The 23727-nt window shown below is 35.3% G+C and overlaps 1 protein-coding gene across 8 annotated transcripts in view; it reads right to left on the bottom strand.

Annotated features, from left to right (window-relative positions):
- Positions 1-23727, bottom strand: part of GLI3 (GLI family zinc finger 3) — a 619928-nt gene that overhangs the window by 211059 nt on the left and 385142 nt on the right. For 6 of the 8 annotated variants that reach the window (XM_058180026.1, XM_058180027.1, XM_058180025.1 and 3 more), the window contains 2 exons: positions 21584-21911; positions 11979-18856 (listed from right to left, as the gene is read on the bottom strand). In XM_058180026.1, the coding sequence (XP_058036009.1) occupies positions 16632-18856; positions 21584-21911 (2553 nt within the window). In that variant the 3' untranslated portion in view covers positions 11979-16631. Of the gene's footprint in view, positions 1-11978; positions 18857-21583; positions 21912-23727 lie in introns of those variants that run through there. The other 2 variants (XM_058180031.1, XM_058180029.1) reach the window with 1 other exon arrangement.

The following is a 23727-nucleotide window of genomic DNA, read 5'->3' as shown; positions in this document are numbered from 1 at the left end:
AATGCCTTAAATTATATAGAACAAATTAATGGACCAAAATTATTGAAAAATACTCCAAGCATCTGAAGTACTTCTAGCAGTTATTACATACTGTAATTTTCTTCTTATCAGAGCAAATATTGGGAAAAATCCAGGAACATAAAAACAATATCCTCTGAGTTCTATATAAATCTATGAACATAGGATTAGAAGAATTCCCTACTGTAGCCTTCACAACTTGAAAATGGGGTAAACGTTTACTTATATTGATAATGTCACACACTAATTGTAGTTATCAGGTGCCCTACATTGCACTAGTTATGGTAATTGTTCTCTTTCTTGTTTCTGCTGATTTTTCACTGTTTGTGGATGATATACATACTCTTAAAATGATACAGGCATTTCACTCCTGAGGAGTTCAGAACGTAACTTATGATATGGATTTTTTTTCATATGGTACAGCACCACCCAGGAATCTTCTGAAATAGAATAAAATGAATGAGGTGGAAGAGACCTTGGAGGTCTTCTAGTCCAGCCCCCTGCTCAAGCCTGACAAACTATACTATTTCAGATAAGTGACTGCCTAGACTCTTAAAAACAACAAGCGCCCACAATTTCTAGAGGCAAGCTGTTCCACTGGTTAATTGTCCTCACTGTTAGAAAGTTTTGCCCTAATTCCTGGTTATGTCTCTCTTTGAATAGTTTTCAGCCATTGTTTCTTGTCCTATTCTCTGGTGCTCTGCTAATTTGAGTCCCTCTTCTTTGTGGCAGCCCATCAAGTACTGGAATATTGATATCATGTTCCCCCCACCCCAATTCTTCTTTTCTTTAGACTAGCCAAACCCAAATATTTTCCCCATCTATACATTATACTGTTGTGTATTAATCACTCTAGAATTCTGTGAAGTATTACAGCACAGAATTTAGAAAATAAATTGGGTATTAGCCAGTGGTGTTATAAAGGTGCTAAAGGCCACCATCAGAAATTAACTGAAGGCATTGTGATATATTCATACAAATTACATTTATATTGTAATGCAATTTGTCAGGTTACAGTGCTTTGTTTGATTCATCTGTTTATCTAATTAATCTATATTAGTTTTATGTATGTAAGATGTTTTATGGAGTGGTTGTTGATCACAATAGAGATTCTCCTTCTTTTCTTCCATATTCCCTTTAGAATCAGTTTTTATTCCAAGATAGAAAATTGATATAGCAACTTTTTGCAATTGCAATACTGTCCAACTTTCTCCCAAATGGAAAAATATCATCAGCAATTTCATCATTACAACAGCACCCAAAATATCATTTGACTTTAGAATAAAATAGAATAAATACATGTAGTCCTCAACTTATGAACACAATTGAACACAACATTTCTGTTGCTAAGCAAAACATTTGTTAAATGAATTTTGTCCAATTTTATGACCTTATTTGTCACAGTTGTTAAGAGAATCACTGCGGTTGTTAAATTAGTAATATGATAATTAAATGAATCTGGCTTCCCCATTGACTTTGATTGTCAAAAGGTCAGAAAAAGGGATCAAATGTCTGGGAGACACTGCATCCACCATAAATATGAATCCATTACCAAGCTTAATCACATGGCCATGAGGATGCTGGAATAGTCATTTGTGTGAAAAATGGTCATAAGTCATTTTTTTCAGTGGTGTTATAACTTTGAATGTCACTAAATGATTCGTTGTAAGTCAAGGATTACCTGTAATGCTAAATATTTTCAGTTGGCTCATGTTATGAAGTTAATCATCTGTATCTGGTTATCTGTAGTCAATAAAAAAAGAAAAATAAGGTGAAAGTATATTAAAAGAATTGAAAATTTAACTTTAATTTAATTTAATCTCAGTTCTGTAAAGGCCAACTTTGATGAGAGAATGGTAGTGTTTCAAGGCCTGATGGATGTATCATGCTTAGGTTAAAATACATGACACCAGTTGGAGAAACAGAAGAGCTGGAGAATTTCTTCTCCAATTGATTCTTGGATGTTGTGGACTTAGCAAAGAGATGCATTACGATTATTTGAGCCAAGTCCAATATTATTATATTAAATGTCAAGCCTAGTACAAGTAGTTCTTTATTTACTACTGTCTCATTTAGTGACCATTCAAAGTTACGATGCTGAAAAAGTGACCTTATTACCAGGACTATATGATCTTGCATGGATAGCCATTGCAACATCCCTTTGGTCATGTGATTACCATTCAGGCGCTTCACAATTGGCATTCATTTATCACCATCATAACACCTGTGGTTATGTTATCACCATTTGCAAGCTTCAAGCAAAGTCAATGTGAAAGCCAGAAATAAAATTGCAATCATGTATGTGTTATTTAATGAACATAAGTGATTATTTTAATGACTGCAGCAAAATAAAATCATAAATCCAGTGCAGTCACATGTCTCACTTAATGACAATGTCACTTAATGACAATGACAATCTCAGTTGTGGCTGTCAAGAGAACTACCCATAAGGAACATGAATGTCTCTCAAATAACATACAAGTTCTGTCTTGTGAAAACAAACATTACAGCTTCATAGCATTCTTTGGAAATTCCTTTTGAAAATTAGAACTTCTCTTGAAGTTACTTTTATTACACTTCCCATTTTCAGTGAATTTTCTGCACAATAGTTTTAACAGTTAAAGGCAAGTCATCTAGATGGGCTTTTCCTTATAATATTATTCTTCAATTGCAAATAAAGTTAAATTTTGTTGATTCAATATTTTACAAAATAGTAATGCTATTCCTTACACCAGTGGTGAAATCATCCAGAGTTTGCCACTGGTTTGCTGCTCTCGCATGCGCAGTGCACGCCAAGCGAGTGCTATGTATGTGCATGTGCAGTGCATGCCAAATGCATGCTGTGTGTGCAGTGTGCACCAAGCACACACTGTGCATGTACGCATGCGCAGTGCACGCCAAACACACTCTTCATATGGAAAAAGGATGCTTAACAAGGTAAGTAGAACAGTGGGGGGGGGGAAACAGCTGTGCTGTGCCATTTAGATTCACTAGAAAGCAGGATTTCCTAATTTCTAGTGAATATAAATCGTGCGGCACAGCTGATCATCGGAAATACTGGTTTGGACTAACTGGCAGCTAGTTTTTTTTAATACCGGTTTGCCGAACCAGTAGTTTTTATCACCACTGGTTCACCCAAACCGTGCAAACCAGTAGGATTTCACCACTGCCTTACACTCACCCACCTCTTTTATGCGTTGAGCTGAGAAATAAGATGATCATTTTGTTTAGCTGATAATTCTTGACTTTTCCTTCTCTAAATGCATCAGCCTACAGATTTTAGTGAATGCCAACATTGGAAGTTTTTAAGAAGAGATTGGACAACCATTTGTCTGAAATGGTATAGGGCTTCCTGCCTGAGCAGAGGGTTGGACTAAAAGACCTCCAAGGTCCCTTCCACTGTTATTCTGTATTATATTTTGTGGCCTGGGATGGCTACTATTCTGCAAGCACGAATCAGCAAATGAAGTGAGGAAAGGGAGCTCAGTTCTGGTTGTGCAAGGCAGCTATGCAATCACGAGGTATGATGAGCTGATCTGGCTGCTAGCCAGGACTGTTGTAGAGAGATACAGAGACAGTAGTCTCATTGATCCAGCTCGTACTGGACCTGTTTTCCTCCTCAGTTGCTGGGAGATAGGGTGCTAGTCTAGAAAGCGAGAGAGAAAGAATGAAGACAAGGAGAGGACAGAAATAGAAGAAAGAAAACTGCAAAATGGAGTGCTTGGAGAGATAAATTGTGAATAAAGCTATACGAGTATGCAAAATAGTTGGGGGTTTCTGGTTGGGGAAGGAAAAAGTACCTGAGTGGCTTCCCTGGAAGGAAAGAGCCAAAAGGAAGACCTTTTCTCCCAAGACCCAAGACAGGAAGAAATGATTCAGCTGCCTACAGGCAACATCTATACAGAAAGGCGGGGATTATCTATTGTTGCCAAAATCCTGGTCTCTGGAAAGGACATGGGAGAAGATCCTGAGAATATCGACTGACCATTTACAGGATCACCTACAGTAAATCCAGCCCATTTCTTTCTTTCCTCCAGAATAGGAGACAACAAAGAAGGGGCAGGATAGCCTCTGGAAGGGAGACTTAGGTGGAAACCTAATACTACGTGAACGATTAGATTGTGCTGTATGTATATATCTGTTGTAAGTAGCTTCGTTATAAAAGGTAAAAAGCACTAAAAACTCACATTTTTGCTTCCTTCCAAAGCAAAATTTTACTGTAATGGAGGAGTAAATTTGAAGGATGACATAAAGTGACATAGTTCAGTGCTCAGTGGATGCTGATAAAATATGCCATCTTGGAGGCAACTAGTCTCTATGTGAGGCACATTAGTACAAGCAAAAGAAAGAGAACCCATTCTGGTTCACAGCAGATATATGTAGAAAAATAAAGGAGACATAACACATGTGGACATAGCTATCTGGATTTTAGCAAAGCATTTGATACAGTTCCATATATTGAGCTCAAAAAACAAAAGTTGGAAAGCTAGGGCTTAACGACTGGATGATTGATGAATAGGAAATTATCAGGGATAAAATTATTTATTATTAATGGGTCACTTTCTGAACAGAGACCAGTCACAATTGGTATACTGTAAGACTCAGTCCTAGGTCCTGTTCTGTTCAATATGTTTATAAGTGGTATAACAGAATGATTTCTATTATACACAAAGGTGTATAATAAAGTTGATGTTCCTGTGGGTGTGATTCGGCATTGCTGGAAAATTAGTCAAAAATGTGTAACTGGAGTTCAATGTTTCTAAATATAGGATCATGCACTTAGGGGGAAAAATCCTTTGGCAGGGTACAGTATTAGTGGCACAATGTTAGAACAGAAGAAAAGCATTTTCAGTATATGTCTTCATAGCAGTTGACTGCAAAATGAGCAAACAGTGCAGCCAGGCAGCTATGAAGGCAAACAATTTTGGGATGCATCACTAGAGGAATCACCAGCAGGAAAAAGAAGGTGCTAATCCCATTATATAGGAATTTAATCAGATCCCATTTAAAATACTGTGTCTAGTTAAATATAGTGCAAGGTAGAAAGGACAAATCGTATCAGAAGACATTGGAAGAACTAAATGTGTACAGCCTTGAGAAAAAAAAGGGAAAGAGGGGACTCTATCAAATATTTAAATATTTTAAGGTGTGAATAAGGTTTTAGAAGGCAGTATTTTCAATATTAAGCAAAAATCAAGAACATGGGGACATAACCTCAAACTGACAGCAGTGAAGTTCAAAAGTAATGTTAGAAAATATTACTTCACAGAAAGAGTAATGGAAAATAGGAACAACTTCCAGTGGAGGTAGTAGGTCAATCATTAGTAACTCAGTTTAAACGTGCTTGTCCATCATCCAATCATCCATCCACTGTGACACAGGCATAATTAAATACTTTTTCCTACAATTTACACTGGAAAGTATTGGGATCCTGGGTAAATCAAAGAAGAATCACAAATAGATGAATGAATTCTACTTTATTGTAAAACTACAATACAAAGCCTTGGTCACATGGAAAAATGTTGAGCAATTTATTACATTGGTGGTCAGTTCATTTGGAGAAAGTTAACAGATATCATCCATCCAAGATTGTAATCTCAAGGGTTCATTGCCTTTCAATTTATCAGAAATAAGTTTTATTTGTACCATCTAATCTGTACTTCATAAAGTGATAAATTTCAAAAATGTTCTAAATAATTCATATGTACATTCATATCATATATCCCATTAATACACTTAATATCATATTAATGAAATAATGTCCCTTTGTTCCTATTATACTGCCAGCATAAACCGATAGCTAACCATTTTAAAATACCATAGATTAATGTCTAATAAAATGTTTTGTTGAACTAATCTAATTTTATGATCATAACACACACATATTCTTTAATATAGTACAGTATGGAATATTCCAAATGCCACAAATAAAATTCTAAGACATTTGAGCATTTTTGAAGCGGTGGCAACTTCCAAACAACTAAAAGTGAAGGGTTTGTTCCAGTTCAAGGACATGGCATGTAAGTCTTCTCCTTCTCCTTTCATAATCATCACTAATAAATCATTTTTAATGGAAAGTAAATGATTTCCCTTGTTTCGATGATAAGGCTTCTGTAGGAATTAAAGGCGGAGGACATTTTTAAATTTGAATATGAATGTGGAGTTTGACTTTTAACTGCAGTTATTGCATTTTTGACCAGCTGCTAGATGCTAATTTGAAACTACATGAATTTAAAGTTATAATGACAAAATCTTTTATGGCATTAGTTGGTTTAGAATTTACTCAAAATCCATAGGCTGCAAATGACTCTATATGTATGGAAATTGCCATGTATAAGCTAGTTTTGCAGCAACATAGGATTTTTCCCTGGTGGCAAATAATCCTCTTAATGAGTGTAGCTCTCTCTTTTTCTCTCAAAACATCTTTCCTACAGAGTATATTCCACTAAGTTTATAAAAATCTCATGGATACTAAGATGGCACGTATTGAAAGAATAATACTTTTAGTCATTTTACATTTTTCTCAATGATCTTTAAACTTAAAAATTTTCTAAGGAGATTTAAAATCATCATGGACATGTAGACCTCAATTTATGAACGTAAGGGTGGCTGCTCATTATGATGACAAGTTGTAGTGTTTGTTAAATGAGGCACCATGTCAAGGGGCCTGCTGGGACGCAAAGGTGAAGTGGTGCACTTATGTTCTGTAGACCTACAGAGTTCTGGAGTTCTCCAGAAGATAGAGGATTGATCAGTGAAGGAGGTGTGTGTGGGATCTCATGGGATGAGAAAGCAGGCCCAAAGCCTGCAAGGACCCCAAGGAGTAGAAAGCAAAGCACAGAGTGCCTTGGGAGAGGAGGGAGGCCTTGAGACACCTGGAGCAGGAAAGCTTGGGCCTAGGCTAAGTGTCCCAGGGCCTCCCCGCCAGGGAGGCACTCATGCTCTACAAGCCACTCAGTCATTTAGCTTTCAGATCTGGAAGCTAAATGTTATGTCACCAAAAAAAGGTAGGTGCTCCAGCCCAAAACTCACTCAAGCAAATGAAGGGAACACAAAGTTATTCATTATCAACACAATCCTTTCATAATCTCCCTAGATTATTAGTCATTTGGGAGTGCTGAAGCACTTCCAGGTTGAAAGGATTGAATGGTGATATCACTATTGCCCAGAGGATCCCCATTTGAAGCTCCTTTCATATTTCCCATCTCTCAGATGTTTATCCTACAGATGATAATACTTTACAACAAATAGTCAAACTATATCCCCACCTCCATTGGCTTTCCCTGTATAAATCCTGATTCTATTCAACTAATAGTTGTCCCATCTATAACTTGCTATTCCTACTTACAATTGATATGCCCATAGTAGCTGAGTATGGTCAACCTTCAATTCTTTTTGATTCCCATGAATTAGATAACACAATTTAAATATTTGGGCATAGTATTTCAGGCCTCTAGGAAATTAACAATCCTGAATAAATTACATTACTTTAACTGCCCAAAATAGCACACAAGCAATAATTAAATTTCACACATAACAGGGTAATTAAACTGTTTATGGCTAAAATAGTTTCCCGACTATTATACGGGTTATTACTTGGTCCATACACAAATCTGAAGGCTTATGAAGTCATCTAATCAATTTTCCTTAGCACCAAATACTGTCGATGTAGTTGTTAGGTTGAACGTGCCAGGTGGAATTCAATTTTTTTTACTACCGTTCTGTGGACGTGGCTTGGTGGGTGTGGTATGGTGTGCAGGGCAGGGGAAGGATACTGCAAAATCCCCATTCCCACCCCACTCCAGGGGGAAGGATTTTGCAAAATTTCCATTCCCACCCAAATCTGGGGCCAACCAGAGGTGGTATTTGCTGGTTCTCTGAACGTCTCAAAATTTCTGCTACCACCATAGCTCTATATGACTGCAGGATTGGCCTTACCTGAATCTATCGTAAAATATTAGGTATCTCTAAACCAGATAGCTCTAATGCAATATCACTCTAATACTAAGTAAATACTGTTTACTTACTGGCCTTTTCTGGAGCTTACTTTAATGCCATTCCATCTGCACTGCTGGTGAGAATATTTTCTAGGATTCCTTATTTGAAAACACTTTGCTTTTGTGGGTATAGGGAGGCAGAACTCTTGCTCATGTATTCATGAGCAAGAGTGTGTCATTTTCCATCAGAGCCAAGATATGCTCTGATTTCACCAATCATTTCTAAATTTAAGAATGATATTGATAAATGCATATTTTTTAAGAAATTGTAACTCCACATTCATATACCAGGTGGCCAAGTAGTTTCACCAAGTCATATAATTGCAAAAACATTTAATTACATATGTTGTTTTACTGTCTTTTCCCCTAAAACAAATAGTTGTATTAAAGATATACTCCAATTCTTTATTCGAGAGTTCTTACAAATAATGAGTATCTATTTTAACTTTAGTTGTTTAAAAAGGACAGATCAATGTTTATCCAAGAAATAAACCAATATTGAAAATAATTTGGGAATTTTAGATATTTATAATATATAGGGGTTAAACTGTGAAATCAGTTAATTGAATGCATTGTATTTTTTAAAATAGAGGCAATCTGAGTACTTCTTACAGTAATTCAATTAGTTTAAAAACTTGTTTAAACTAATTGTGTGTGACTCTCCTTTTTTCTCCCACCTTAAAAATACCAATCTCTACCATACAATTTTAAATCTGGGAATTTAGCAGACCTCATTTATTTCCCATATAAATGCAGTAGGATATTTATTTATTCAGTTTAGCCAAATATTTATATCAATTGTGACTGAGATAAACAATTTGATAAATATATACACAAATAAATGCTTCCTTACAATAGCTATCACTACAGTTCCAATTTTTCTGAATAAATGTCAAGTAGTAATTTAATATTATGATGTATTTGCTACACTGTCATACAATCAGATTGTGTAGAACGGGAAGGAATATCATCTGCAATTTTCATAATGTCAATATTTTTCAGCAACATACAACACGAAAATTGAATAATAACTTTCATATACATACAATATAAAACGAGTTATTTAAGCCTTAATAAAACAGCTCAGAAAACATTAAACAAGCATCATTTAAAAAACTTCAAATCAAAAGGAACAGAAAACTATCATCAATATAGGTCTAAACTGTTCAAGTGATAATCATCAAAGAGTTTTATTCGTTTTCATAGATTTCATGCCTTATAAATATTATAATTAGTTGCACAGTCAGTCAAATATTTAGACCAGATTTGGCATTTTTATGTACCCATCAAGTCTTTCCCAAGGATATCTGATAGGCAGATGTTGTTTAATAATATTAAAGGTATTGTCACAGGATGCAAGCTGTTCCAAGTAAAGTTGCTTTTTGCAATTGACATATGATGGTGTTCAAGTGCACTCTAGATGTTTTGGAATTGCATCCACGATCAATATTAATATTGATGTTATCTTTGCTTTCTTTTGCCACATTCATTCTGCTTCTATTTGCAGGTTTTTTATTTTATGTTTTTCTCCAGGTTCTTTTTCTTCTCTTCTTCTGTCTCCAGGTACTGTAATGTCCACTATTCGGTTTTTTAAAAATTGTTTTCATTAGCAATCATTAAGCTTGTGGTGGCACTGTAGCTTCTTCATTTCTTTTTACTTTGCCTATTTTGTGGACCTTGCAGTTCTTGCTTGGAGACCAGATTGCAGAAGCCTCCAGAGTCAAAAAGGAGCAAGAATATTTTGGCTCAGAGAAGGCCACTCAATCATTGACCATGCTTTAACCCTCTAACATCTAGTTGAAAAATACTCTTCTAAAGCATGCTCTAAAACATTCATTGATTTAAATTTGCTTTTGATATCATCTTCAGATGCAAATTATGGGACAAATAGAATACTTTGTCAATTGATAAAACATTACTTATTCTTATATACAAGAAAACTCTTGGATGAAAGTGATGAATGAAAGTGATGAAAGCCTAAAGACACTGCACCAAACAAATTTTTGTAAGGGGGGAGTGAAGACAAAGTGTACTCTAGCTTCCTTTATGTTTAATACTCTTTTATCAACAAACTGAATAGCCCATGTTTTCATTTGTCAACATTGGGAAACAGACACGTGTATTCTTCCATAGACAAATGATGCTCTGCTACTTTGATGCCATGGTTAGAATGCAATATTGCAAGCTGACTCTGCCACTGCAGGAGTTCGAGCCTGTCCATTCAAGGTTGACTCAGCCTCCCATACTTCCAAAGTCGGTAAAATGAGGAACCAGATTGCTAGGGGCAATATGGTGACACTGTAAATTGCTTATAGCAGGGGTGTCACTCATGGCAGTGGCCCATGATATATTGGGACTTTCCCCCCCACCCCCCTTTGTTAAACTGGGTGTGGCGTGGCCAGCATGTGATGCATCTGGCCCAGGGGCTGGGAGCTTGACAGCCCTGACTTAGAGAGTGCTGTAAAGCGCTATGAAGCGGTATATAAGCCTAAATGCTATTATTATTGCTTTCTCAAACACAGATTGGCCTGAAATAGTTTGCTTCAATATACTACCTGAACACTGCCAAGAGGAATGCCTAGAAATTAAACCAAAATCATAATTTTTGCTAAGCGCCCTAAAATGGCTGGTCTGGGGACTAAATAATATTTAATTGAGCAAGTCAAGATCTTTATATATCTGTTCTATTTTTCTCAAGCTATGAGCACCCATAAATCTCTTACAGATCATGCCTTCCTTTGGAAAGAGTTTATATTTTTGAAAATTATCTTTCAAGCATCTCACTTCCTTCTGAACATAGACTTTTGTCTTGAACATGGCCTACTTAAGGCCAGGTTCAAACTGAAACTTCTACCTGGATTTTCATCTTCTCCTACTGGATTAAGCTTTTTTTTTTCCAGTCGGCTTGGCCCTTTAATTATGATTGACAGCTTTCAGTCTTCCTGAAGCCAGCCAATACATGCTAAATTATACATTTATGACTTTTCATGGCCGGCCATTACCTTCATGGGTTATTAATGTGCACTAGATGATTCAACAAGATGCCATTGATTTAGTGCTGCAAGTAGACTACCCACTCTAACCAGAAACATCTTCTTAAGTCCCTTTGCACACTTTCGCCAATCAGCTATGTATTTCAGTCACATAATGATCCCAAAATTCAGATGTGTCTTTTCTTTAGCCAGTTTCAATGTCCTCCTAATATCTGTCACTGAAGGAAGACACTAAAAAATATCCTTCAAATAGAGAGTATGCCTTTACAATGGAGGAATTGAATTGATGAAACATTACTCTATATTGCCCTCACTATGTAGATGCTCGCCAGAAATTATTTCCATTCTTTATTAAACATTCTGGTCATTCTGATTTGTTTTATCTCAATACGTTGTTAACATATCAATCTGATTTTATTTCCTTGACCACAGCCAAGTACTGCTTTATAACCTGCATAATACTCCATAGTATTAATTTTAATCTTTTTCAGTTATTTTAGACTTAGTTTCCTTTTTATCTTAATTAATTATGACTCTTGTTTTTTATTTGCTGGCCCGTGACTGTATAGATTGATTTGATTTATAAGCCACTAAATATCTTATTTCACTCTGTGGTAATAGACTATATACTTTAAAATAACTTTTTACTTTTCTTTTTCTCATTTTTAATTAAAATTATTTTTACATTCTAACACTGATGGTTTTGTTTTTACCTCCTCAAAAGGAGTTGCTGTTCTTTGGCCACTTGAATCAAAATTACTAAGGCCATGTGATTATTCTACAGTTATTCACAATTATTTTCCCAGTTTATGATTCAAGGTGTAGGAAAATCACCTCTGTTATTAGCTTGTGTTAAGGAGGAGACCAATCAAAGCATTTCCTTCCTTCAAGAAGAAAAGCAGGAAAGTATTATTTTAGCTATAATATAGACTTGCCCCTAGTTTCTGAAATAAACATTCAAGATGAAATCTTAAGTACAAACGTTTTATTGACATTGTAATAAACATTTTATCCCTCATTACAAAAGAACTAAATGCTTTTGAAAGCCTTTGAACACCAACTATGACTGTTTAGGCTGATCTAAGGCTCCAAGAACACTAGATGATGAATGCAAATTTATCAATGAAGACCACTAAGATCTTCTACATTTAATGCTATTCCTACTATATGTAAATGTATTTACACATTGATCTTTTCTTAAAAAAATACACTTATAAAAGTAAAAGAAAATACCACCCCAACAACCGTTCTATCTTATACATCTGCAGATTGACACAATAACTTTCCCCCAAAAGATATTCAAATCCTACATAGAAAATGACATATGAATGCCCAAGAGTCACAGGACAGTATTCAGACAGTCTTCTTAAGAGTAGTAAAGCTATTATGGAAAGCAAAGCTTTACAGTTAAAGTTTGGCACTATTTTTTGGTCCCCCAACTTTTTTTAAAAAAAACAACAGATTAATTAAGAATAAGGCACATCTATTACAGGAAGAGAAACACAGCTTTTTAAAAAAATGAAAAGAGGACATCCCAAAAACAAATAACCAAAGCAAGAAACCAATATTTTTGAACATAGTACCATATCACAATTTTCTTTCAGTATGAATGAAAGTATACATTGCTCTCTTGATATTTAAGTGCATAGTTTTAGGTTACATTCCATTCTGGAAAGTTCTTTTCTATCTGAGTCTAGCTGCATTTCCTTAAAACTCTCAATGATCTCTCAGTCTTATTTCTTCAGTGCTTCTCTAGATTGACAAGTTAGGCATATCCAAACATATGTTTTATTAATTCAAGTATACCTACTTGTATGTAAGTGACAATATTATATCAGATAATAAAGGAAAGTAATTCATTAAAAAAACTAAACTACTGTATCCAGCAACATTTTATTTGATTTCAGAAACTCAACACTTAGTTTCTGATGACAGAAATTAAATGGATATAGCAACTTTCCCAAATGTGATTCTTTCTAGGTATTTTTAAATATAGTCTCAGTCATTTAGAGAAGGAGAAGGAGAAGATACATTCGAAGGGCACAAGGTTTGGAAAGACAGATTTATAATAATGTTTACATTATCCAGTTAAGGTTTCTGCTATTAAAATTCCTACCAAATTCACAAATGGAACCCACTTTTATAACTGGCTGAGCTAGTAATGGTTATTATTTAGGCCACAGTGTCAAACTCGTTGCCATCATGTGACATTTTGTGACATTTTCTCTTCGTGGAGCTGGGGTGGGCATGGCCTGTGCATGATGCATCCAGCCCATGGGCTGCCAGTTTGACACACCAATTTAGGCAAACTGCATATACTGTACCATTAAGATGCATGCATAGCACTAGGTGATGCATAGAATGAGGTATATAACTAATTATTTATGCTTTTGATGTGTAATCTAAACCATTCTGCAGAATTAGGTGACACAGAAATTATGCATATAATATATTACTAATATAGCGGTCAACCTAAATGGACTTAGGAATCTTGTGAAAGAGTCTCAGATTTAATTTTTTAACAAGCATTTGGGAAGATAAAATTCTCATGACTTTTAAGTCTTAGCTGGTGCAGCAGATTTGCAGTAAGTTCAAACTACTCACTAAAAAAAGCCCTTCACATTAATATTTCCAGCCCAGCTTATAGGAATTAAAATAATGGCCACTCTGTGAAGAGCTTCAATTAAGGAAACATAAAGCAAAACATCAGCAATTATCAAGCAACACTGAGAAGCTTACACCTTGTCTCATCTCAACAGATATGCAAGAAAACATAATGTCTCTTAGGTATGTATTTTACAAAATTAAATTATTGGAATGATAATAATTCAAAAAGTTGTCCTTTCTTTTGTTGTCAGTGTAATTTAATAAGGAAAATTTTAATGGAAATGAAAGCATAATAAATACATCTGTCTTTTATATGGATCTTATAAAAGAACATTTGAATGGTAGGAAAAGTAGCTTCTTCAGTCACTAAGATTGGTTGCTTTTTCAGTAAACAAGTATTACTCTGCACAAGAGCTGCAATGGGTAAATTACAATTTTCACCTTAATTTTATATTATTCTGCACCTATTGTTAAACCCAGAAAGATATGCAATATTATTTATTTTGTATTGGGACTCAGACTTAATTATTCAGTCTCACTGATTTCAATGTCTATTTTAATTAAGACCCAGTTTGGACCCAATACACAATAAATAATAAAAATAAATAGAAATATTTATCAGAGGGCTATCAATCCCACAATCAAGCAGAAAATATATCCACCAGTTATTAGCCAAAATTGTCATCATAATTTGGGTATCCATGTGGTAAAAGTGTTTTTAAAAGTTACAGGCTATCTGTGGAGTCAGAAAAAAGTATTTTAATTAGTATAATGCAGTGGCTAGAATTCAACTGTCCAGGCCTCACTGGAAATGAAATTTATGAAAACATCCCAAATATCTCATTTGACAGGACTCAATCAAAGGATTCAAGTAGAGTTCAGTAATATTTCCTGAGTCCTGCCCATAAGAAATTGGATGCAGAAAACATGGTATTATAATTCTGACACAGTTGATTAACTAAGAAGTTATACGGCGGTTTAGCAAAGTCTACTACTTCAACACCAAAGTCTCAGTCCAACAGCAATAGAAGTTTTTGGGAAATATGTAACAATAAAGTCTTCATTAAAACTCCTGAGTTGTGAAACAATCTCCATAACTGAGTTTTCAGTCATTTTATTATTTGCCTGAAATACTGGGAAGCAATCTTTGCTGCCATAAAGTGTATACACGTTAGATTCATTATACCAAATAAATGAATCTTATTATGATTAGTTTATTTTGGAATGTGTAGTAACATTAAAAATAACTAAAATAGCAGTTGAGAAATGCAGAGCTAAGATAAAATAAATAAATTGCAAATGCCAAGTAATTCAAGAAACTGGATTATCTGGAATAATAAAAGTATAACAAGAGATATCAAAATATGATAAACTATATGCAAAATCTCAAAGAATGAGTAACATTTTAAATATTTTAGATACACATATTTATTAATGTAAATCAGTGTAAGCACTATCAATTCTGGTCTTACTATATTAATGTTTGAACAGTGAATGTACTGGAAAATTGCCTATTCTATTTAAACACACAGGCATAGCAACTATGCTATTGTTTTGCTATTGCCTTCCTTTGATCAGATTGTTTGCTTTTGGTATATTAAATACTGTATGAATGAATGTATTATATAGTATATTCATATTATCAGACTTAAGATTTTCAGACTGGCATTTGCCAGTACTTTGCTGAAAAACTAAATGTGGATCAGGAAACAAGAATAATCAGTGTTAACTCTTCCATGTCTCCAAGAATGGAGTTCTATCAGAGGTTTCAATTGTGAGACACTTATAGTACCATTACATTATTCTGAAGTTCTGGTTAATGTTCCAATTGTAAATTGACAGTGATTAAAAGGAACAAAAGTTTTGAAAGACACTGAATCCTTAGAAGAATGTAAATCACATGGCAAGAATGTTAACTAATCTTTCCTTAAAAGTGCATATTTTATTTAAATTTAAGCCTCAGTAAGAAGATTTGTAATAGAGGTGAACAGTAACATGTTTATCCTAATAGATGCATCACAATGTATATAAAAATGAGTCTTATTGTTATATCCCACTGGCTAAAAAGCTAATTTAATTTTTGACAAGAGCAGGATATCTAATACTTAACTCTCCCCTTTGCCCATTTTAATACTTTTATTAGAATAAATTTCAGGTTTGATTTTTGCTATTCTCTCAATCTAGAGCAATGGTTTCTACCTTGAGTTCTAGACAGCTTTAGAGTTTCTTGGAAGCTATTAATAAAGTGTGAGAATAAGTAACAGTAAGCAGAATTCTCAGACTGGCACTTTGTTCATTGCCTTTGATCTTCTCCTTGTAATATAATCCACTATAATCTTAATCATGCTGTTAGTTTACACATGACAATGATGAAATCCAACAGAGCAAGCCACTTTTTGCATGAAAATTCTGAAAAGTTCTGCAGCAGGCAAATGATATAGAAAAGGGATTTTTCCTCAATAAAAGTTTAAAAACCACAGACATAGAGCAAAAGAAATAATCACTCAAAGTATTAATTTTCTCCTCCAATGCCATAAAGTATTTGCTTTCAACAATTTTCATCAATGAAGTTTATAGTGAGGTGGATAGAATTTCAAATCTTCCCTCAGAAATGTGCCTTAGAAACTGATTATATACAGTAAGAGTTCTGGCCATAATCATTCAACACTGTATTTTCTTTTGAGTATCAATAAATTGTAATATCAGATCATCCTCAAAAATAAGCTGACATGCACATTACACTTTTACAGTGGTTTACAATTACAAAAATAAAGTCGTATAAAAAAATAATAATTAAAAAAAGGGGGATGGCATGTGTAACAATACTGATTCAAAGCTGAAACGGAAGACAGTTTCTCCTTAGAACACTTTAGGGTTTTTCAGAGTTATAATTCCATAAAAGGAATATACTTGAAACACATCTCATTTAGTTGAGATGAGACTGTTAAAGTACTTAAGACAACTAATTAAAAAAAAAATCACATTTTAAAAATTCTCATACCCTAAGTTTTTAGGTCTATTGCATAACAGCAAGAAACTTGCTTTCTTCTGCAAGTGAGGTCAACAAAGAATTCATGTCCCCAATAGCCATATTGGTTGTACTTATGGGCATAACTGGGAATGTAAGAGATGCTTGGGGAGTGGTAAGACAGGAAGAATTGTCAGATAGATTCTGAATGATACTGGGACTCAGGGCTCCTGAAATTAAGCTGGCATGATCACCATCATCTATAATAGCATCAAAATCAATTTGCACACTTTCAAGGCTGCTTGTGTCAATGCTGTCAACTGTACTTGTCACTTGGTTGACCCCTGGGGAGAGAAGCTCTGATGTGCTTTCAATAGCTACCTCTTGTATTAGGTAATTAGCTTCTGAAAGGGAAAAAACTTCTGCTTTCAGAGCTTGCTGATTAAACCCTGTGGTTTGGTCATACAACTGACCAGAATAATTCTGCACATTGGAGCAGAATTGTTGTAACTGACCTTGAGATTCTACCTTGATACCAGTGACCCTGTGTGGTTGGTTTGGATCCATTAGAAGTCCAGGTAGCCTCACCATGTTGTTCCTTAAAGTGTTTTGCCATCTGTCTCCATAGTGGTTGGAATAGGGTTGGCAAGTTTTAGCAAGAACTGATGGGTGGGTCCCATTTTGAGACAGCAGTTCTTGACAGCTAGGCTGTAAGGGAACTATAATTTGGTTTATCATTTTATTGGAAGGTCTTGCTTCTTGGCAATGGCTCACTTCATCTTCTGATTGATTAGAAAGGTATTCCTCAAAAACTATATTTCTGCTCTGCATCTTGTTAATTGCATTGGCAGACTGCTCATCTGGCATCACATGATAGCCAAAATTTTGCTGGCTTCCACTAGTTAGCATGAAATGGCTTCTCAGCTTTTCAGCTTGATTCATCACATCACAGACATTTTCCACAGGTTGTTTGCCAAATTTATTACTATATAGCTGTGATTTATTTGAGTGTAAGTGGTAAGAACTTGTGTCACTGTTGTTCATGATTACATTCTGCTCCATACTGCAAGAGACATTGTTGTCTGCAAGATGCTGATAGCCATTTTGTTGGGTAGTACCATTTCTCTCCAGTGCCTGCTGCAGCTGCTGCTGGATAACCAAGTTATTATAGGGGCCTATAATAGTTTGCTGTATTAAGGACTGTGGTCTACATTTTAATTTTAATAGAGATAGATCAGAACTTCCTGAGCTTACTTCATTCCACTGAATTGGTAGGTCGTTTTTCTGAGAATTGCTTATTGAAGGAGATTGATCAAAGTTATTGTTTTCCATTGCTGGATTGTGATGTTCTTTGTTGTCTAGTTCATCATTTGGCATTTGATTGTACAAACCTTTATACTGAGAATTCAAATACTGGACCACATCATCTGGTAACAGATCTTCATCATTCAGACAACCATCTGCTTCTGTGGTAGTAGCTTCCATATCCACATTCTCAGAAATACTTGGAGGGCAAGGGGAACATAAATTCTGGAACAAACCAACATCTGGGTGTGTGTAATTCTTCAGGATGAAGTTCTGTTTTTCAATGGATGGAGGCAAAACAGGAGGGTTAAAGCTGTTGAAACTGTTATAACGGTGGATTCTTGGAAAAGATAGATTATCTGAGACTGGTCTTACAGGATCGCTAGCTCTCCTTGTGCTATTCCCAAGCATATCATGAGGCAGTAAATGTCTCCTGTTACTATTTGCCCCAGTATCACTACATCTTCGAGGAGAATTTACTGGAGGCAAGGGTGACATCCCAGATTCCCTAGAATCACCCAAGAGCGCCATTCTTGTTTTCAAGCTCATCCTCTCCATATTAGGAAGTGGTGTTGGTGGAGGTCCACCAGTAGCTGCTGCATATTTTGCTTTCAGCCGGTATTGTTGCGCAGGAGTAAGACTGAGAAGTCCAGGCAAACTATCACATTGGCTAACTTCACTGGATCGCCTTGAAGCATCAGTTGAAATGGGATCATAGGAATCGGCAACACTGAGATTCTGAAGCCTTCTATCCCCCTGAGAAGCATCACTGGATCTACGACTGGAAAAACAAGGTGAAATCCCAGAGGACCTACGACTGCTCATGTAGGCTGAACTTATTGTGCTAGTACTGCTATCCCTTCTGTTTAGCATGTTCAGTATAGTAATATCTGTGTTTGTGACTTCGTTTTTCTTGGTTAAGATGGTCATGTTTCCTCCAATGCTGCAGCTGCTAGTTGACTGAATATCTGAAAAGAATAAGAAAAGGAAGTGTGTTATATTAAAAACTGATCAGGAGAAATGCCCCAAATCCTTTCAGAAAAGCTAACATTTTCTAGGTCTGGGAGTCAATCCTTACCTTAGGAGACAAACTGTATCATAGATAGTGAAATGTCACAAAGGATATCCAATTGCCCCTCCTGTTAGTAGGGACCATCTTTGGTAGAGATTCTTTGGCCACTTGGATTAGATAGGTAAAAACAATTTGAGAAAAATAGTCTCTTAAATACCAACTCCAAGCCACAAAGGGCTTTAAAGATATTGATCAGAATCCTGAATTGTACTTGGAAACATTAAAATCAGAGCAGTTCTGTAGCAGTAGTAGTACTGAAACTGGTTTGTATATGGACTTCTGCATTCAGAATTATAACGTATTGTTCAGGAGTCATTTACAAAATGTCAAATACAGAAGGTCAGGTCCAAATGTGAAGATTCAATTAACCTGATTTATTGCTAAAAGCCAATGCATACGAATCTTCTCAACTAACAGTCTGCACCTGGTTAAAGTCAGACAAGGATCAACAGTGTTTACAGGAGGCTGAACTTCATAAAGATTCTAGGCCAATCCTTCCTTTCATTCTGCTCCCAGGTTCTGCCATTCCTTCTCCTACACATATCATATTACAAATTGAAGTCCATGTAGCATAATTGCACCTTTTTTGTTATGGGATGTTAACTTGTGGCTAGACCATTTTACTTTTGGTAGCAAGTAAATCAATCACACGCAATATTGCTATACTTCCACATGTAAGTACAATATATTAAGAATAAGCCATCAAGGATGCTTCTCATTCACTTGCAACGTGTCAAAAATTTGATATTGAAATCTATATGTAGCATTCCTTCTTAACAGCCAATTGATGATACATGTTTGTATCTGAATTCAGTACACCCCCCCCAAAGTTAAGAATGGACACAGAATGCTGGAATGGCATATGGATCTAGGAGCTGGACTTTCAGCCCTGTTTCATACAAAGTAAAGAAAAATAAAATTATCCTTTTAGTTCTTTCTCTATATCAAATATTTATTTTTTAGATGAATTTAAATCGGAAATTATGTGAGCAGTAAAAATAAAATAAAAAAATAAAATAGATTTAATCAAAGTTATATTGATCCACTAATTTAGTCACTAATTCAGTTGAATGCAATAAGGTTTATCTGGCATGATCTGTTTTTGACAAACCATGTTGGCTTCTAGTAATTTGCTTGTTAATAGCTATTGTTTGATTATCTTTTCCAGGATCTTCCCAGGTACTGACATCAGGCTGATTGGTCTGTAGTTTCCTGAAACTATTTTTTTTTTTTTAAGATTGGAACCTTGTAGCTCTTTTCCAGTCCTCTGGTAGTTTCTGGTCCTCCAGGATTTTTAAAAGATATAGTAAAATGTTTCAGAAATCATGTGTGCCAGCTCCTTCAGAAATCTTGGGATGTAATGCATGTGGTCCTAGTGATTCAAATTAGTTTAAACCAGGGGTGTCAAATTGGATTTCTTCAAGGGCCGGATCAGCATTGTAGTTCTCCAATGCTGGGGCGGGGGAGGGCGGGGGGCGTGGAAACGTGATGGACACTCCTGCAGCATCCTGCTGGCCAAACGGGGCATGGAGGGGGCGCGCATGCAGCCCTGCACCTCATTTTTTTCCTTCTATGATCTCCAGCAGCACTCTGCTGGCCAAAAATGGCCCTGCGGAGGACTCCGTGTGGTCCATTTTTGGCCGGCAGAGTGCTGCAGGAGGCTGGAGAGTCCGAAAACGGGCTGGGTGTGTGTGTGCATGCAGACCATTTTGCCTGGCAGAGGCACTGCAGGCCGGTCCTTTGACATTTCCAGGCCGGCCAATGCTTTCATTTAAGCATCCTGCAGGCCAGATGCAGCCCATGGGCCTTGAATTTGTTACCACTGGTTTAGACTGATAGGGTTTGTCTTACCATTTTCTTTACTATTTTTGTTTATATTCCAATATTTTTTAACTTTTTTATAGTCTTGCTTTTCTTGGGATGGAGTAATTTTTCCTTTTTTGTAAAGACAGATACAAAGAATGAATTAAGCAGTTCTGCTTTCTCCCTGCTACCTTCTTCCCATTAATAGACTGTTTTCTTGATTTTTTTCTTGTTTTCCCTTTTCTTGTTTTTAACATATTGAAAAAAACTTTTTAAAAATATTTTTGATATTTGATGCAAGTCTTAGTTCATTTTTCCTGATTTCATCTTTGCAGATTCAACCTATTTGATATTCTGCTTTATTTATGTGTTTCTCTTTCCATTTTTTATACTTATTCTTTTTGTCTTTCAATTTATGAGACTTCTTTATTCAACCATGGTGGTTTTGTTTGGTCTCCTTTTTCTATTTTTCTTTTTTAATGGTATTATGCTAAACTGAGCTTTTATTATCTCTGTTTTCAGTTTCCAAAGCTGCTTGAATTGTTTTTCCCTTCAGGATTTTTATCCATAGAATCCTTGCCAAAATTTCTATATTTGTTGAAATCAAACTATGACAAATAACTATGTAGAGCAAATTGTTCTGACTTTATTTAAATTATTTTTTCCATTTTAAGACTAATATTCCCATTGTTAAGAGAATGGAGGACTTTTTTCAGTGTCCAGTTCAATTATATTATTTTTACTTTCTCTTTTTGAAGAATGAACTCTCAAACACCGAGGTGATACATTCAAATAATTGTATTAAATGGACACATCTTACCATTTCTTATGAGAGGTGGCAAAGCTGGGGCTTTGGAAGATGGCATGGGGTTCAGTCTTGGAAGCACTCCATTAATTTGCTTTAACTTTTCTAGCTTGACTTGTTCCATCCACTTGGTCTCGGTCATATTCCTCCTGGCCTGTAAGCCAAGAGCTGTGGTTGCTGTAGAAATGGTAGAATCCATGATAGGGGTTTCATCAATAATGCTGAGGTCTCCTACACTACCTCTACTGGTCAGATTAAGCTCGATCCCATTGTTGGCATAGTTGCTGATGGAGGACTGTTCGCTGCTGCATGCAGACTGACCACCAGGGCTTGGCTGAGATGTCTGGAGGAAAACAAAAGTTGGTGTCAGAGAAAGAACATTCATACAAATTTTTCCATTTCTGTCATATGAAAATTATTTGAACCACTTGTGAAGAGAATCAACAATATTTTATTGCTACTCAACTATGTTAAGAATCTCACTAGGTGAGATTCCCTTTGGAATGGTAAGATAAGGCTTCAAGGATTCTGGGGGAGGTCTGGCCTGTGCTGCTTATTGGTCTCTTAATTCCAGGCCCATCTTAATGCCTCCCTCTAATCTAGCTGTAGATTCCACCACAATTTCCTATATTTGGTTCTGTTTTGTAACTGCAATATTAATGTGCCAATAGATAAATCTACCAAGCACAAGTTAAGCAATGTTGTCTTTGTATTGGTGATATTCAAAGAGAAGCAAAAGAAACAATTTTTCAGATTTAGGATGCTATTGATTAATAGAAAAAAATGTTCTAAAGCCACTGATTCACGAAACCTAAAGTAGCAGGGTTTTTTTAAAAAAAGGGAATTATACAAATATATTTTACACTACCAACTACTCCATATATTGTTTATAATATCTACAGTAATATATTGTAAAAAGTTTACAGTTTTTCCAGTTTAAAATGTTGCAATTTTGTAATACAGAGTATTGTAGTTTAATGGTTTTAGAAAGAGACAAGCAATGTTCAAGAGACCTTTAACTTCCCCTTACAAATAGAAAAAAACAGGAAAGAAACTATATGTGTGAACAATAGTCCTTTCTCAGGAAAGTGAAACTCACAGAATAATGAATTTCCTAGAACTTAAGGAACACTCCAATTTTTTGTGGAAAGTTTTGATAAGGACAAGTAAAATTTCTGATATTCCTAATGCATTTTTCTCTTTGCTCCTAGTTCCAAAACAATTCAACTTTACTGCACTTCCTTCTTCCCATCAACTTAATTCATCTGATAAAGTGAAATAAAAGCACTTTTGAAGATGCCAGAGGATACTATTCTCACATTTTTGAAGCAAAATAAGACCTGCTTATACAATTGAATAATAACATAATTTAAAATATAGCTTTGAATTGCTTAATATAAATAATTTATAGCATATTGACTTTTTTTTTAAGCTAAAGCGAGCTCTGAGTTCATTGTATATGCCAAGTCAATATGCTATGGCTACTTTTCTATAGTCATTTATATGGGAATTGTATTCTACTGACCTCACTGTTGTCACATAACAAACAGCCTCTTCAATATTTTTTACAACACATTTGCTATGGTATTTGATATCAATTTTACCTCTATAGGTAAAATATTGTTTTGGAATAAAATCTGGATAATCAATATAACAATACGATCCCTCATCATCTGAGATGAGCAAGCAAGAACTTTCAGGTCTAACTAACATCAAAATCAAAGTATTCTGCCAGAATTAATAATATACTGTGTTATATGCATTTGGTTCAGTCTTAAGTGCATATTTTAAATTACTTAGTTCAACACGAACTGCAACTGGAATGGCTACAGTTAAATGATAGTTGAATGAATAAATCTGAGAGACAGAAGCCTGTTCTTATAGCTGGAAAATTCTTCACAGCAGTAACATCTAAGAACAATCACTGATGTTTACGTAAATATCTACATTTCCATATAAGACTAATTTTACAAGCTAATTGGGTAGCAAGCCATTTGTTATGAAGTATGTTTTTATTAGTTGTGAAGACAGCTAATGAAATGGTTTCAAGAAGTCAGTAAATGAATTTTTAACTGCAATGAAAATAATGTGAAGAATTTAAAATTCCCTCACCTTATTACCCACTGTCCTTAGGAAGATAGAACATGGCATTAAAAGCA

Source organism: Ahaetulla prasina, chromosome 4 (genome assembly GCF_028640845.1).
Source record: "Ahaetulla prasina isolate Xishuangbanna chromosome 4, ASM2864084v1, whole genome shotgun sequence".
In the NCBI taxonomy this organism is placed as follows: Eukaryota; Metazoa; Chordata; class Lepidosauria; order Squamata; family Colubridae; genus Ahaetulla; species Ahaetulla prasina.
This window is presented reverse-complemented; position numbering and strand designations above follow the sequence as displayed.